This window comes from Aythya fuligula, chromosome 3 (genome assembly GCF_009819795.1).
Source record: "Aythya fuligula isolate bAytFul2 chromosome 3, bAytFul2.pri, whole genome shotgun sequence".
NCBI classification, from domain to species: domain Eukaryota; kingdom Metazoa; phylum Chordata; class Aves; order Anseriformes; family Anatidae; genus Aythya; species Aythya fuligula.
The window spans coordinates 32,325,138-32,342,430 of record NC_045561.1 but is presented as its reverse complement, the minus strand read 5'-3'; the positions used below and the strand labels follow the sequence as shown (position 1 = coordinate 32,342,430).

The following is a 17,293-nucleotide window of genomic DNA, read 5'->3' as shown; positions in this document are numbered from 1 at the left end:
AGCTTGTATAGGTATAGCAGGCTCTCACGTGAAGTGATGGTGACACTGAAGACAGACATTTGCTATTAGAACCAGATAAATGCTTTTATTTAGGCTGTGAACAGCAACATTTCTGTATAAAACTTAATTACAGTTCCCTTGTAAATGTTTTGGTGCTTTTGGAAAGGGTGGAGGTATGTAGTTTGTTGGACATGAAAGAGGATCCATATAATACCACAGATACTGGTGTATGCCATGTTTGCTAAGGTGTGTGTTAGACCAGTAAAGCAGCTAACAACATGTGGAATAACTTTGCAGTGATGTAGGTAAGAGATTAAGTGAAGTTTTGCGTTAATTTTGTTCTTAAATATGCATATGTAAGCTATGACATTACTGAAGAAAAGGACTTTATCTGGTCATGTCAGTTGTTTCTTAGTCTGATGACTTTAAAAATTGGTGCTATAATTTATCTGCAGATTTATTTACTTATTTATTTTTAAAGATGTCATCTGGCATGATTTTATTGGTCTCTTCTCAAATCTACCAAGGGACTTTTCTTAGTAGGAGGAGATGATTTTTGAGGATTCAGGCAATCATACATCGTTTATCTCAAGTTGATGTCTTGCTCACACAGACATTTTTCTGTGTTTTTTGTCTCATTGATTTGACTTAACAAGCACGTTCTTGGAGGATCTTGATAGATTTTTGAAGTATCTGAGAATATAACCAGCTGTTGGTAACAAGTGGATTTTGCTTCTGCCTGATCTAAATGACAGCACTAGTGAAGTTTTTAGGGGCTGAGGGAAAAGGGCTTGATTAAAACAGTACTCCTAATTGGAAGTGTCTGTAGGAAATGGTCCAAAAGAAGAAACACCAAGAGATACAGCTAGCTGTTCCAGTGTTGTGCTAGTTGCAAATCTACTGTGTATAATGCATGGGCTGGAACATAGGAATGATACTAGTACATTTCCTATCCCCGATTCATAGATATCTTATAAAAAACTGTGCTTGTTTTGCGGTAAAGCAGTCCACGTGATAGTGACAGTCCTGCCTACAGATCTGTTGCAACAGAAAATGTTGCCAGAATTTGTGGTCCTTTTCCACAGCTGAAGATAAAAAGAGGATCTGGTTGCATGTGCCAGTGTGAAACTGAATTACACCTTGAATAATTCATGTGAAATGTGACCGTGGCATCTTGCTGGGAGAGGTGAGGAAAGGGATTGTGGTCTGAAATATGATAGCAGTGTGTTTTGTTTTTTTTTAATGTGTAGTATTTCTCCTTCACAGAAATAAATCCATCCTATCAGTTTTTCAAGGCTCTCTTTCTGCAGTGTGAGTTGAATTGTTTGTGTCACTGTATTTCCAGGTGAATTCATAGGAAGGAAGTGTATTACCATTAAAAACATCAACTTTCCCTCACCCCGTCCGTTAAGTACATAAAATGCTGCTTCTGCTTAGTGATGGAGATGCTATTCTGAAGCTGATTTGGAAATTTCTTGCTCTTGAATAAGAATAGGACATAGTTGATTCTGACTCAAGCCCTTACGTTTATTCCATGCTTGTCTTATACAGGGATGACATGGCTGATGGCCCTATATTCACTAGGGGTCTGTCGTGCTCTCGAGGCCTTGAGAGATACCCATCGCATGAAGACCAACCTTCAAGTCCCTTCATCATGAGGCACGATGAAGACTACCGCAACCGCGATGTTTTCCTCCATCGTTCAGATTACAGTCCGCATTACGGTCGTCGAGAAGAGCTACCTCGGGGGTCTGACAGAGATGGTGACAAGCTCAGGAAATCCTCCTATCCGTCAAGGCCAGAAGATAGGGGACGAGAAATAAAGCGTCCACGGTACGAAAAAGATGAGAAGATGCATGGTGTGAGTGGAGAGCATCAGGGTTTCTCCTCGGGAACACGAAACTATCGCAGACGAAGCCGCAGCCGCAGTAGAAGCCCAAGCCCGTCATACCTGAATGAAGAATTCCGAGAGCTTGACCGTGCCAGGAGGAAAAGAGAAGAAGAAGAACGTAGCAGAAACTTGAATCATGATGTTTCAGGCAGTGGTTATGTGATCCCAGGCTTGACTAACACACTACAGACTTCTGAGCCTCGGTATACGTACAGGCCTGAGGAAATACCATCCATGCCCAAAAAATCCATCTTGAAGAAACGAGTGGAGATGGAAGTAGAGTCTCCTATTCAGGTTTGAGCATTGTCTGTCTGTCTCTACACTTCTACTTTCCAAAACAGTCACTTTCTGATACAGAATATTAGTTTTATTTCCAAAATAGAAAGGTCAAGTCTTTATGCTTTCCCGTCTTTGAGAGTTCAGGCAGCCTTTTGCAGGCCTGTATGGTTTAGAATTGCATTGGAAACCTTAAATGGTGAAGGCAGTTAATCAGGGATCATAGAGCTATAAAATCTAAGGCAGAATGAAATGTCCTTGTTGAAATGCAGCCCAGCATGCCAAAATCTGGGCCAGCTTTATAGAAAAGCTGAGTTGTTTTGTACACAGACAGTCGGGACATTGATCGAAGCTCTCTGCCTGTCACAGTGCCTCTTTCTGTTTCTTTATAAACCCAGAGAACTGCCTGATGAATCCTCAGTATCTCTGGCTGAAAACACCTTTGAGTTTCCTTATTTTTTCTCTTTAGACTGTAGGCTGATATTAACCCTATTTAATTTGTACCCGAGCTATGCCTGTTGAGTCTCAAAATTAGAGCAACGGAAAGGCATGCAGTTGGGACCACTGTGATAAATTACCCATTTTCTTTTCTCGTGTTTTAGCACATCGCTTTTGATCGGCTTGTTATTACTGCTCAGGTTTGGTTTGATGGTGACATATTTAAATCAGGAGGTACTCCAATGCTGAGGATTCCATTCTATACCCGTTAATGGGAATCCTAGTTCATTTGGTATTCATTACACATATCTGAAGACGTGGTTAGGAACAACCCCAGTACAATTACTCTTACCTGTCTGAAGGTGTAACATACTATTTGTGACGGAACGCAAAGCACAGCTGAATTTATGTCACGGCATTTCAACTTAAAAGTTTTGGTTCTGAAGCTTGCCAAAAAGTTAATTAAATATAGCTGTGATTTTGTGTATTCCCTGAGATAAGCTTTCATTGCTGGACATGACGTTCCAGAACCACTAGACAATTTGTTTTTGTGATCTTCTCTATTCTCTTTCAACCGTGTATTGTCTTTTCTAACCCTTCTCTTCAACAGAATTTCTCTTGGGGAGAAATTGTCACATTCCTGTGACAATTTCATTCTGCAAGGTGAATACTCCCCTCAGAGGGTGCTGTAGTAAATAATAACTTCTCTATCTTTCAGCCTGAGGGCTTTTCTAGCAGCCCTGCTCCCAGCAAGGATCTTCCTCTTCTTTCTAGTCATTCGTCTTTGCCCCAGAGCAACAGCACAGCTCCTTTTGCCTCTGAAGTGGAGAACTTTCTCAAACGGTTTAACAAAGACTCTGTTGTGGAGTCTGCAAACAAGGAATTGCGGGACGGTTTGTATGAGTGGAGCCCGCTTTCTGGAGCTCCCAAAGACGCTTTCACCTTTGAAGAGAAGTTTGGAAGCTTCTTAAGTCACAAGGAGAAGATAGAAGCCAAGTCCGAACCTGCCGATCGCCACACGGACTTCTTGCTGCCTCATGAGAGGGCCAGTCAGGATGGCAGCGGTTTCTCCCGAATTTTGGGCATGATGGCTGATTCTGTCAGTGCTCAGGAGAAGAGGAGGCGGAGTTTTCCTGACATTGAAGATGAAGAGAAATTTCTTTATGGCGATGAGGATGAAGACACCAAAACTGAATCCCTCCCTGTTCAGAAGCCCCCGGTGAGTTGTGGCAATGAGATAATAAGCCAGAAAGCGAGCCCACCTCCTACTCCTGCTCCAGCCGTCAAGCTGGATCCCTTAGAAGAGCCTAATGCCGAGTACGCAAAGATCCACGACTTGCTCAAAACCATCGGGCTTGATATCGGCGTTGCTGAAATCGGAAAGCTGGCCGTCCGCACTCAGGAACGCCTTCACGGCAAGAAGCTGCCGTCTCGTTCTCCCGATCGCCGCTCTGCGGACCTTCGCAGGCTGGAGCACTGGGACTTGCGTCGCAGCCGAAGCGACACTCGCTCTCCAGAGTCAGGCCAGCAGCGCTCGGCGTCACCTGCCGTCTCCTTCCAGCAGTCCAACGACTCTCTTCAGAAAGCAGAATATGCTAAGAACAAGCCGGTGGGGCAGGACATGCATCCGTGTGCACCAGAACAGCCTCTTCCTCCTGTGTCTCTCATTCCCTCAGTTCCACCAGCTCCCGCCAGTTTGCCACCTACACCTACCTCTGTTTCCCAGTACCAAATTCCCAACTATTCCCAGTTCACTGCCACTCAGATGCCCCAAAACTATCCACCTCCCGCAATGGCTCCTCCGGGGTATGATGCATACGGGCATTATATGGCTTATGCAGCCCCAGGCTGGCCCATGTACCCCCCGACCCAGCAGCCTAATCCTACGCTGCCAGAGGCTCACGGCCTTCTTACTATGGCCATGTCAGCAAACCCCACGCGTCCCAACCTCCGGGTGATTGAGACAGTCTCGATGGGAAAGAATGTCCCTGATTTGAAAAGGGACGGTTCTGTGCTCGTTCATGTCCCTACCACTCCTGCTCATTCCAAAGTGCCCCTTCGTCTGTCGTCGCACCCTCTGAAAAGTACTACAGAGAAGATGTCAGATGAAAAAAATCGGGCAGCTCAGAAGCAGAAGGTATGTTACCCTGTTAAAATATGTCAGGCTGCTTGCTTACTGGGGTGAAAGCTTCTCCTCTTTAGATGCACTTTTTTTTCTTTTCTCCTGAGTCCTTCCAGTTTAAAAGCAGTTAAACCAAATTGGCTTTTGTTAAAGATTTCCAGGCATTTGTGTGTTTACTCTGTAACAGTTTTAAACATAAATACGCAATCCCCATAGCAGCACACCTGTAGGTTACAGCTCGGATACGCGCTGGTAGCTCACCTGTGTGTCCTGGCACAACTTCTAGGGCTCTGTCTGTGGTAGCAGAGTTCTTTGGCTTGGGCTTAGTCCAGTTTTTTGCTGGGGCGGCTTGGAGTATAAAAACTTGCATGCTTCTGTAGTGGCAGAAGACCCCAAATGACAGAACAATGGTTTGCTAATTAAAAATAATTGTCATCATCTTGTGGCATTCAAGAAGTGGCCTAAGTGTGTTGGTAAAACATCTTCCCCTGGTATATACAGTGGTTACTGCAGGCACGATCTAAGGGTCCTGCCAACATTTACGTTGCTATCATAGTAGTGATCCTCTAGTGAAGACAAGGCCTTGGATCGTTTTTGGCTTGTTCATGGGAGGAGTCAGTTGTAAGCTTTGGGAGCATTGTGAAGGTACAAAAAACTGGGATTTGTCTCTTGAAAAATGATGTTGGGAAGGAAACTGGAGGAACTTTTCAGGTTTTATTTTAGCATATTGCCTGGTTTCCTTTGGTGAGAATGAATGCAAACTGGTGAAAATCGGATGTGTGAGCTCCTCCTCCTAGTCCTTACCTAACTGAGCAAGAAACAAACTTCATCCAGGTGTTTAATTTCAGACAGTTATGCCTGCAAAATACATTTGGTGATACAGTTAAGATCAAGTCGAGGCAGAAGCCTGAACGATAGCTAAAATTGAACAGAGTCGAAGCAGAAAGCAAGGTGAAGGGCTGTGAAGTCTTTTGTCACTGATTGGATATACAAGCTGTAGAGATGCTGCATGGGTTTTGAACAGTGGTTTAACACTGGTCTTGCTGAGCCCTGTAAGAAGGCAATCAGCTGAGTCTGAGTGCCCTTAGGAATGGTCTGAAACACAAAAGAGCGTTGGAGAAATATGCTGGCCAAATTACCACATTTAGAAAAGAGGTGGCATAGCCTGCTAATACATTAGAATGAGAAATGTTTTCTGTCTTATCAGTGGCTGAGTTACAAAACTCAGAACTACAGTTTCTACGGTGGTTCTTGCAAGTGGCAGCAACAGTGCTATTAAGCTGGTCTGTCTGAATCAGGGCAAAAAAAACACCTTCATATACAGTTGAAGCATGGGCATAGATGAAGTTACCTACAGATGCAAATCAAGAGAACTATTTGTTGTATTAAAAACACGGGAACAGTTTGAGAACAGTGAGCAGTGTTCTGTGACTGGCACGCTGAGGTCTTGCGGTCACTTTTGCAAGACTGATTAACTTGTGTTGGGAAGAGAAGAAAATCCAGTCCTCTTGCGATCTGTTTAGGTGATAGAAGAGAGAGAAAAACTGAAGAATGAACGAGAAGCACGGCAAAAGAAGCTCTATTATCTCAAAACTGAATTGGACAGGCTTCGTAAACAGCAAGGTACGGCATGTCTATCCCCTATTTTTTCCTACCAGCAGTACCTGCTAGGAGAAGCGAAGACCAAACTAATACAGGCTATAATTTATAAGTAATGTTTTCATACTCTTGGCAATGCAGAATTCTTGAGAAAGCAATGACCTAGTTAGTATATTAAAATTAATATGTCAAAATTTGACTATTACACTGAAGCATGCAGTTGCTCTTGCATCTTCTTCAGCAGCTTGATAGGTTAAAAGACTCGCAGTTTGTGCGTTCTAGCGCTTTTTTAGAAGAAGTGAGAAGTAGCAACTGAAGACATGTCAGCATGTCTTTCAGTTTTTTATGAATCTTATTTGGAGAAGGAAAAGTCCCCTCTGTACAGAGCGAGCTTATATAATTTTAAAACATTTGATTCAAGTAAATAATTTTCACCTCTGGAAAATGATCTCTTCAGGTTATAATGTACGATTAACTTAGAAAACATGTTTGCTTTTTTGATCAAGCAGGGAAATAGTAATTACACTGATCCTCTCTCTTGAGGATTATGGTGCCTCTGTTAGGGGTGTATATAAAGAGAGCTGGATTTTGCCGATTTAGTGGTGCTGTACCTAAGAGTCAGTTTCACCTTCACAAAAGTCAAAATTTAACTGTAGTATTTTGTGTTGGGAGTTTACTTGTTGCTGGACTAGTCATGCAGATCTTGAGACAATTTTCTTGTTATGTTGCCAACTATTCTACTTCCTTGATCGGTTCAGGAGAGATGTTGAGGAAGAAGCGTCGCGAGAAAGATGGACACAAAGACCCCTTGTTGGTTGAGGTGAACAGACTGCAAGAGAATATTATGAAGGAGATTTCAGAGCTCCATAAAGAATCCGATGCAGCTGAGAAGAAGCAGTCTGAGCTTGACAAAGTAGCACAGATCCTGGGGATTAACATATTTGAAAAACCCCGGAAACCATCTGTGGAAAGCAAAGATTCCTCAGAAAAGAACAGCAAGTCAGAAAATGCAAAAGGTGTGGAGAAGGCATCTTCCTCCAACAAGGTAAAATCTTCGGGCTTGTATGCTAATGATTTTCCCACTAAGGGCAGTGGTGAAACAGCTGCTCCCAAACATTTAACAGAAGGTTTATTTGATGTCATTTGTTACCAGATCTCACATTCTGATTTTGATTGTGTATGCAGGTGAGAGTAAATGTATCCCTGTTTATAATTTCTCTTGAGAGTCTGTGCGATTTGATACCACGTACTGTTTTTGCTCTTGGTTTTGCTGAGGTATTGGTTGGATTGAACAGTAGCGTAAGTGTTCGCAGCTGTTAGGTCTCAACTCCATACCAGGAGGACAGATTTGTTCTCTACAACATTTCTGGCACGGCCTGCCATGAAGGAATATTTATCCGAGCGCTCTGCAAGTTTGGAGCGTGTCGGTCTTCTCACCAGGTGAAGATATTAACAAATCAGGGCAAGACTTGCATATGATTGTTGTCTTAACATGATTATTACATACGTGCTATAAGTTTTTCTTAAGAAATGTCAGTAAGTATCATTATGGTCTCTCTGACATGGTCTCTGAGAGGTTAATAGGCGAGAAAAAATGTAACCTGTTCCAGAAAGTTTTTCCTCTGGAAGCAGGGTATGATGTTAGTAGCATCTGAAAGGTTATGTGTGCGTTCAGGAGATTAATGATGTCGCTTTTCTATATATACTTAATTACGTAACTGGTATGGATGATGGGAGATGACAGATGCTTTTTGTGTAGACCTGACCTTACTGTGTATTTTTTGTTGGGGTGAAAGTATTGGTAGGGTAAAAGGTGACTCCTCCAAGGTAACTCAGATCTGGGAACCCTGGAAACTTTTCCTTATGCTTCATTGTGGTCTGGTTCAGGGAACTCATTAGATGCCTTTTATTTTAAGGCTTCTTTTGTATTTTTTTTTTCATTTGTTTCTTGAAACATCAGCAGTGTCCAGTATCCACTTATCTTTACAAATCATTTGCATCAGACACCACATGGTAAAACTAAAGTAGACAAGAATGTCTGTTAAATCCTACGTTGCGTTATGTTGTTTTCTTTTCTTGAAATATGGCATCTGTGAATGTATCTTCCATTATTTTAACTTTCATTGTTTGTGTTGTCTGAACCCATAATGACTTGATCCTCTTTCGTAGTTCCTTATTTTAACATGGAAAATTATCGGTTCTGATCAAGAACACATAATATCTGCAGGTATCTGCAGGCACATAGGACACTGCCCTTAGTCTCTGAGATTCACCTTGTCATTCTGATTGTTAACTTAGTGAAAAGAAAGAAGGTGCAAGCCTCTGGACATTGTGGTCAGCTTACTTGGCCAACCTAAGGGCAAAAACATTTGTGCTTTTCTGCATCTTTGCAAACTACATTTTGGTCACTTGCTGCCCAGCTTGTGTTTGTCTATTGTAGTTACAAAGTGCAAAGGTAAAGCTAGCCTAGTTGTACCAAACTACGTCTCCGAGCTTTATCTCAAGTTTCTGTTGATGTGGAGGTGGGATCCTGTGATCTGGAAGCTGTTCATTTTTGTGCTGAATGTGGAAGCACAAATGGGTTAGAGTTGGCTGTCACTCATCGATCAAAAACTCATTGTTTTTAAAGGTGTGATTGAGGTAGTATTTTATAGGGTATACTGGGTGGGTGTATGTACGTAAATAACACAAAACACTTCTCAGACATCATGAACATCCTTCCATGCATTTCCTGCAGATCATAAGTTGATCTTCTCATTGTTGAAGAAAATGTAAGCTTTGCTATATTCCTGCAGACAGAATATTTGCAAATATTCACCAGGTCACTTCCTACTCAGCTACCAACAGCTACCAACGTGGATATCTCTGGGGCACATAGTGGCATGGATGTGTCTTCATTGTTTGATTTACAGTGTGTGTTGCATGAAATATTATTAAAAGGAGAGAATCTAGTAAGGCAGATATTATTTAACGATTATGAATCTGCTGAAGTAAATTTGTTTGACACCGACACTGAATAACCTGGAAATTATACAACTAATTTGGGCCTGCTAAGTGCTGGAAAAGCGCTATTCTTTCCAGACTGCTATGCAGATTAGAAATAATAACACAATGAGCTTTCAGCCATTGAGAATGTCAATCAAAACTCAAAATACACCGATTACTTTACAGTGGTATTGTAATATAAATTAGCAGGGCTGATTCATTACCTATTTCAGGGATTGTTTTGCTACTCAGCAGCGTTATTGTACGGGGATTATTTGTTTTGCTACTCTGCAACGTTACTGTACAGGGATTATTTGTCTTGCTATTCTGCAATGTTAGCGTACGTCAAGATTCTGAGCAAAATGTATTGATTTTGGCTAGAGTCCTGAAACGTCTGTGTATCGCTGTATGGCGTCTTTCTGTAGAAATCAATGCAAGTGTAAGTATCAAACGCTTAAATCACAAGATGCTTCACCATACATGCTTAGGTGATTAACAAAGCACCATTTTTTAATTATTGTTAAGCAATGGGTTTTCTGGAGAGTTCAGGCACTCTCAAATAGTCTGATCAAGCTGATGGCGTTAAATACTTCCAGTCAACTAACTCTTCCTTCCCTTTTCATTCTGCTTTCATCCAAGCTACTTTTACAGTAACTTCTGAGCATTTATAGGGGAGTTTCTAAGTGCCTTTAGGTGTTCTGGGCACTGTTTGGCTAGTATGGTATATTGGAACTATTGAAATTTGTATGTGAAGGGCATGAAGTGGGATGGGTGCATGCCGTAGGGGATTTGTTCATTTGGTTCCTCGATTGCCTACAACCATCCAGCCATTACATCTGGGAGCCTTACTGGAAGCTCTTCACTGTGGCCTCGCAGCGTCTTAGTCGGCAATACCAGCTCTCTGAAACAATGGAATTAGCCTGGGCGCTGAAAAGCAGGTGATATATACTTTTTTTTTTGTGCGTGTGGCTTCTGCTGGAGGCAGGTTCTGAGTTCCAGAGCATTCTGTCTCTCCTGCCTTGTCTTAGAGAAGTGTTTCCTTTTGTTCAATTTAGGAATCAAAACCAACTAATGAAAAGTCCAGAGGTAGAAGCCCGAAGCCAGCAGAATCCTCTTCACAGTCCTCCAAACATCCTTTCCAGCTGGCCAATATTTATGAATATTATGATGCAGGGAACCACTGGTGCAAAGACTGCAATACCATCTGCGGAACCATGTTTGACTTTTTCACACACATGCATAATAAGAAACACAGACAGGTATGTGGCAGGCTTCCTTCACTAAGTGCATTTCATATTGCTATAAATATTAACACTAAAACATACATCACAGAGCTACGTTTTACAAGAGAATCTGAATTAACGAACCCAAGAAGCTGCTTATTAAATTCTTTTACCCTAATGTTGGACTCGAGCAGTTTGTACAGTTACTGGTGTGTTCCGACTAATGTAAACGGGGCTTATGTTCAGTTCACATGGGACCTAGTGGTTGATACTTGTGTTTCGTGTTTGCCTGTCCTTTTATATCATTTACATTTTACCCTTTTCACAGGTTATTTTCTCATAATAAATTGCAGAATGGGAGGGGACAGAGGAAAACATAGTTCCTATAAATAATTGCACGTTGATATTAATGTTCGGTGTTCTGAAAGGATGTTAAAAAGGAAAAAGACAAGTGTAGTTGCCGTGCTAGTGTAATATATGAGCCTGTATACCTCTGTCACTGTGCAAATAGACCCTGGATCCTTACAACAGACCTTGGGCTTCGAAGACCCAGAGTGAGACCAAACAAGACTCCATAAAACGCATCGATAAGATAACTGTTCCTGCCAAAGGTATGTTATTTAAAAAAAAAACAACTTGGGTTTCCTCTCCCTTAGCCCTCCAGCAGGTTCCAGTGACTCAGAGAAAGGAATTTCAAAATGTTATTTTAAAACTTTACCTAGTTACAGGAGCACATATAGACACTGTATTGTTAGGTCAGTGGCAGATCATTTGATTTTCTTGTGAAAAAAGTCATGGAGCAAGAGTATAGGAAAACATAGAAGAGGATCCTTCTTTTCTCTTTAGGATGTAGTTTTTATTTTGAATACTGCGTGATTTTTTTCCAGTGTAGTTCTGAAGAGATTTTTGCAAACATTAGAATTTGGTTCAGAATATGACCACAAAGGTTTGCTGTGTTTGGGCAGATCTTGTGGAATACTCCACACAGTCTTGTAACAGACCCTTCGATTCAGTACATTTTGTGTAAAGGTGTCTCTGAAGAATCACTGATGAGTGTTTGGTGCAGTCTGAGTGCAGAGAATGTGGAAGAGCAATGAGGAAGGGGCTGTAAGTAATTTGTGAATTCATATAGGATTTAAAATCTGACTGAATGCAAAGCATTGATGTGTATTCAGTCAGTGCAATGATTAAATAGGCCTGCCGGTGATTGATCTCAGTTTGTTTACGTTACCTAGCTTTAGTAGTGTCTGCCCTAGAGAGGAGCTGCAGTGTGTTAGATAACTGCAGCAGGTTCTGTAGGCCCAGGGGTGCAGTCTTGCTGAACTTTGGTGGAAATGCTTTTGTTCTTTTTATAAGCCGGGTGTTTAGAGTTTGAGCAGACTACACCACAAAGATGGTAAATAGATGAATACTATAGGAAGTGTTAATGTACTTGAATAGAGGATAGCTTTGAAGAGCTATGAAGAGCTATAGCTATAGAGGATAGTTATATGAAGAGCACTAAAATAATTTTTTGAATCATACTAATGAAGCTTCTTCACTTTACGTGATTGTTCCTGGTAGTGGTGTTTACAGTACTGTAAAGCGTGAGGAGAGCACCATTAGCTGCTTCAAAAGTGTGAACAGGAACATTGCTGGAGGCTTTGCTGTTATTTGATATGTTTATTTGGCTCTGTTAAGAACTTGGCATCTTTGAAATTTTGTTTCTCTGATTGTTTTCTTCGGCCTTTCCAGGCTCTGAGTTTCTGATCCCCATCACTGGATATTATTGCCAGCTCTGTCATGAATTTTTTGGAGATCAAATCTCAGCAGAGCAGCATGTGAAAAGTCATCCCCACAATGAGAAATACAAGGTTCGTAACTGGCGTACCAGGAGTGAGTCATTCCTTTTGTTAGCTTCTGCTTGCTCTGTCTTCTTTTCCTGAAGAATTACGTTTGACTTGATGTGTATGTATTTGGTTACCTTCACTGTATTGTACCGAACAAACTGAGCGGAACTTCCCACTACATAGAGGCTAATCTTTCATCCACATGAGGTTAAATTGTGTTCAAGTCCCAGTGTTGATTTTCACTCTTTAAGTAGAGTGACAGCTCTGCTGCAAGCCACCACTCAATTCACATTGAGCTACAGAATGTGGAGTTTGTAGCATCTCGTTTTTTTGGTAGGAAGAAATCCTCTGCTCTGTCAGTGCTGAGATGGCACTTATGTAACAAGGCAAAACTGTAACAGAGCTGAACTGATTTATTCTTTCCCGGAAGCAGTTGCTAAAATTGTGCTATTTTTTTCCACAGAAATACATAGATGAAAACCCACTCTATGAAGAGAGGAGAAATCTAGACCGTCAGGCTGGATTGGCTGTAGTTCTGGAAACAGAGCGCAGGCGGCAGAGTGAGCTGAAGCGGAAGCTAGTCGAGAAACAGAAAGAAGAGAAGGATGAGAAGAAACCAAAAATAATAAAGAAAGAGGAAACAAAGAACATCCCGGAGCTTGGAGAAGGGGCAAATGAAACTCAAGGCAAAATAGATTCTTCTGGGCGAAAAATGGGTATCAAGCTTAAGCTGAAGAAGGAAGAGAAGGAGGAGAAAAAAGAAGAAAAGAAAGAGGAACCTAAAAAGGAATCAACAAGTCAGATGTCCTTTGGGAAATTCAGCTGGAAAAAGACTGAGAGGGAGGATAAAGGCCTAGGAGGAGCTATTCCAAAGGAGGAGGGTGTGGAAGGAATCAAAGAGGAGAATAAATGTCCGTCTGGGAAACTCCATGCCAAGCCCATAGAAATCAAGCTGTCTGGGAAAACTGTTATCCCACACACTAGCCCATGGACACCAGTTGTTTCCACACCAACCCAAACAAAAGTTCTACCCAATCTCCCAGTCCCCACCATGATTTTCAGGAAATCTACTACTGCAACAGTTAGTAAACCACCACCTTTGAACACCTTTTTATCCATAAAATCCTCTGGAGCTACTACCAAGCCACTGCCTGTGGTAAAAGAAACCAATACAGATCTGCTGCTGCCTCCCGATATCATCTCCAAAGCTTTTGGAGGAGAGGAGGTAATTTTAAAGGGGTCAGAGGAGGATTTGAAAGCGGCAGAGAAAAATGAGTCTTCTCAGACCTCTGATATACCACCTCACCATCCTCTTCTACCTGCAGTCCAGCAGGCAGCTGTCATCCCTGCAGATGAAGTAGCTCCAGGTGTGTCTGAAAGCGAGCAAACAATGCTGGCAATGCTCGTGAGGCCCCCTCCACCACCACCACCTTCAACTGCTTTTAGTGAGCAGGCTAAAAAGGTGGAGAAACGGAACTCTTGCCTGGCCACAGCCAATGCGAAAGATCTCTACGATATTTTCTACAGCAGTGGTGGAAAGGGTTCAGCTGACAGCAAGCTTGCAAGTTCTGCGCTTCCAAATGGAGAAAACTCTAACCTTGCAAAACTGGCAGATTTACCTGCAAACCCTAGGACAAGTAATAGCTCATCCTCCTTTAAAGAGGATCAGAACGTGGCTACTGAAGTTAGCCAGGTCCTCTCAGCTAAGAGAGGCTCAGAAATGGAGAAAACGGTTACTCAGCAAACTTCAGTCCCTCATTCTGAAATGAGCACTGACATTGAAAATGGCGTTCAGAAGGACCGAGGGCAAAAATTACAGACTCTTTCAGCAGACGTTCAGACTAAATCGAAAGAGGAGGGTTCTTCGCAGTGTAATACTCAAGTGGCGGGCAGTTGGGTTCTTGGTGAGAAGCCGGCTGACATGAACAAGAAGACACTTCAGCCTCAGCGGTCAGAAAGGTCAGTCACGGAATTGCCAGAAGCAAAAACTGCTTCTGGTGTCCAGATGCCTGCAGAAATGGGACTTGTGGATGTAGCAGGCAGAGAGCAAGCAGGCAGGAAGGAATTCTGTGATCTGCAGAAAACAGAAGTCCAAGGAAAAGTTGGACAGGATGACAGAAATAAAACTGCAGTTACTAAGACAAATGTTCCTGGCACTCTAGAGAAAGATGAAGAGATGAAGGAAGTAAATGCAGTAAAGCCTGAGCTTAGCTTAGAGCACTCAAAGACTTTATTACCTGAAACACGGAATGAAATTCAAAATTTGGGAAATTCCCATTTGGCAGAGGAAAAACTAAGTGATAGCAGTAGAAATGCGTCAAAAACTGATAGTCCGCAGCTGCTCTGTGGTTCTCAAGATACTACAAAAGAAAATGTTTTAGTAGCAGTCATGACAGAGCAGAATTCTACTGATACCCCCTTAAAAGATGCAAAACTGAACAGTGTAGCTTTGGAAGTATCTCAGCCAGGAGTCCGTGGTGAAACTCCTTGGATTTCAGAAACCCAAAATAAGATTTCAGAATTGACAAGAAGTCCTGGTGAATGTGACACTTCCAGAACCAGTAACGGAGAAGAACAGGTCATGACAACCAGTTCTTGTTCTGAAAGTGGTTGGGAGCTATCCAATACTCCAAATATAGAAATGAAAAGTGGTTCTAATAAAATTTGTGCTTCAGAATTCACAGAGATACAGCCAGAGACGTGTCTCACTACCACAGAAACTAGAAATAGCACACCAGAAGCACAAGAAAAGATAAGAGCTGAACCTTCAGGCCGTGCAGTACTACATAACCAAACCCAAAGGCAGGGGGTTGCATGGTTAGTCAACGCCTGCTCGGCAAACATTGTTGAACTGAGATCCAGTGTAGAATTAGTAGTTGAAGTTGAAAAAAAGTCATTAGGACACGCTGGATCTGATGTAATATTAGGTGATATTTTTGCTAAGAGAGATGCAAAAGAAGTAGGGACTGCAGGATTTTCTAGGACTTGCTCTGATCTTGTCCAAGAGTCGGCAGTTGCTTTATCAGCAGATGTGCGTGTGGGGCATCTTTCAGAAGAAGCTGTCCACTCCCTAGAAAAAAAGTGTGAGGTTGTAAGAACCTCGGCAGCCAACAGCGACTTCCATCTGAACGCTGCTCATTCAGGATTTAAAACTGAGCAACCTGAAAGTCTCCCTCCGAATGTTAGTGTGGATCACAAGAAAGATTCCTTGCAATCAGAAAATGTGAAACACAGCGAGACTCCGTCTGAGAAGGCAGAGCTTGAGGTCAAAAGCACTGAGAGCAACTTGGCAAATACTAAGGGAAAATCTGAACACCTTGGTATCCTTTCTGCAGAACTTTTAAATAAAAATATAGAAGAAGTCTCAAAACTAGAAGCTGTTGCATCCATTAGGCTGGAGTCCAGCAAAATTAGCAAGGCGGACATTGGAAAACCAGTGGCTGAAACAGAGATTACTGATGTTGCTGTGTTGACTTCAGGTACTCGGGAAGATAAACTTTGCACCCAAGTTTCTCAAACAGCTGTGTCGCAGCGCGGATTGCAGTCCTCAAACAGCGACAGGACGGAAGCGGGCATGCCAGTGCTAGAAATGCAGGGCGTTTCTCCCGCCTCTGAGATCCTTCTGCAAGTGGAGGAGGGCAAAGGTGGTGCTGCTGAAATGCCATCACTGAGCTGCGATGGAGGCAGCACAGAGAGGCGGGCAGCTGAGGGTGTGGAAACTTTCCTTCCTGGGCTCAAAGAAACACCCGGAAAGAACGGTGGCTCGGGAGGCAAAGGAGTCTGCACTATCCAGAGCAAGAAGACTGAGCAAACAGAAACTGCTGACAGTAGTTTGGAAGCTACAACAAATTCAGGAATCGCTGAAAGCGTAGCAGAAAGCCCAGTGGGTTGAAGTGAACCCAGCCAGCCCCAATATTTGTGGAGCCCGAGCTGGGATTATGTATATGGTTTTTTTTTTTGTTTGTTTTGTTCCAGTTGAGGGTTCTGGGTGCATTTGGCATCCTATGGTAGGACTCGACTAAAGTGAAACTTCAGTCACCAGAAACCAGACACATACTTTATTCTGTACATAATTAATTGTGTAAAATGTTTTTCATGTGAATTTTTTGCCAATTTCTTTTCTACACTCTGCTATTAAAATGGAATATCTCGTTTATAATGCGTGCGTCTTTGTTGTTTATTTTGGGGGCTTTTGTTCTTTGATCATTCTTGGATGATTTCCAGCTCACCCTTTTTCTGTCAGTAGCATTGCGAGTAGCCCAACCTCTGGGACAAGCTCAAGAACAGCAATGTAGAACTTGAGGAAACGGAGACTTGCAGAAGAGCTAAAACTGAACATTTCTTTAAACTGTAATGCATGGTTTTGTTTACTTTTTCTTTTGTTTGAAATGCAAGAAATGTGATTCGAGTTGATTTCTTTGTTCGTTTGTTTACCTGTCCTTGTGATTTGTAATTACTGTTACATTACACCTGTACTTAAGCCGTTTCATTGTATTGTATAAGCACGTGTTTGGATGCCACATCAGTAAGCAAGGGGAGAAAATCTGTCCAACTGGCTTGTGGAGAAGAAGACTAATCGGTAAGGCTCTGTGGCCTGACACCTAGACCAGACAGATTGAGGTCACTTAACATGATTTGAAATGGGCTTTCTTTCATTGTTCTGTGATCCAGTAACTATTTGTGTTAAATCATTTAGCAGCAGCTGACCAGCTCTGAAGAAGCAGAAGATCAGACCCCTGGTGTCAGGAATTGGACTCGCTTCATGTGATAGAGACACATGCATGCCTACCCTGAATGGTCCTAGTGCTATCAAAAGCTCTAGAGTGATGGTTCTCATTTGTATAGCTTGTTAAAGACTAAAGTATTACATGTGTTTGCTTGGATAAATATAACATTTTTATTTGTAAATTGTTTAAAAAATAAACATATG

At 42.1% G+C, this 17,293-nt stretch overlaps 1 protein-coding gene across 1 annotated transcript in view; it reads left to right on the top strand.

The window, feature by feature from the left end:
* ZNF318 (zinc finger protein 318) overlaps positions 1 to 17,293 on the top strand; it is a 25,924-nt gene extending 8,631 nt beyond the window's left edge. The window contains exons 3-10 of the mRNA XM_032183647.1: positions 1,552 to 2,185; positions 3,324 to 4,742; positions 6,251 to 6,350; positions 7,085 to 7,371; positions 10,367 to 10,570; positions 11,046 to 11,145; positions 12,269 to 12,387; positions 12,827 to 17,293. Of these exons, the coding sequence (XP_032039538.1) occupies positions 1,552 to 2,185; positions 3,324 to 4,742; positions 6,251 to 6,350; positions 7,085 to 7,371; positions 10,367 to 10,570; positions 11,046 to 11,145; positions 12,269 to 12,387; positions 12,827 to 16,255 (6,292 nt within the window). The 3' untranslated portion in view covers positions 16,256 to 17,293. The remainder of the gene's footprint in view (positions 1 to 1,551; positions 2,186 to 3,323; positions 4,743 to 6,250; positions 6,351 to 7,084; positions 7,372 to 10,366; positions 10,571 to 11,045; positions 11,146 to 12,268; positions 12,388 to 12,826) is intronic.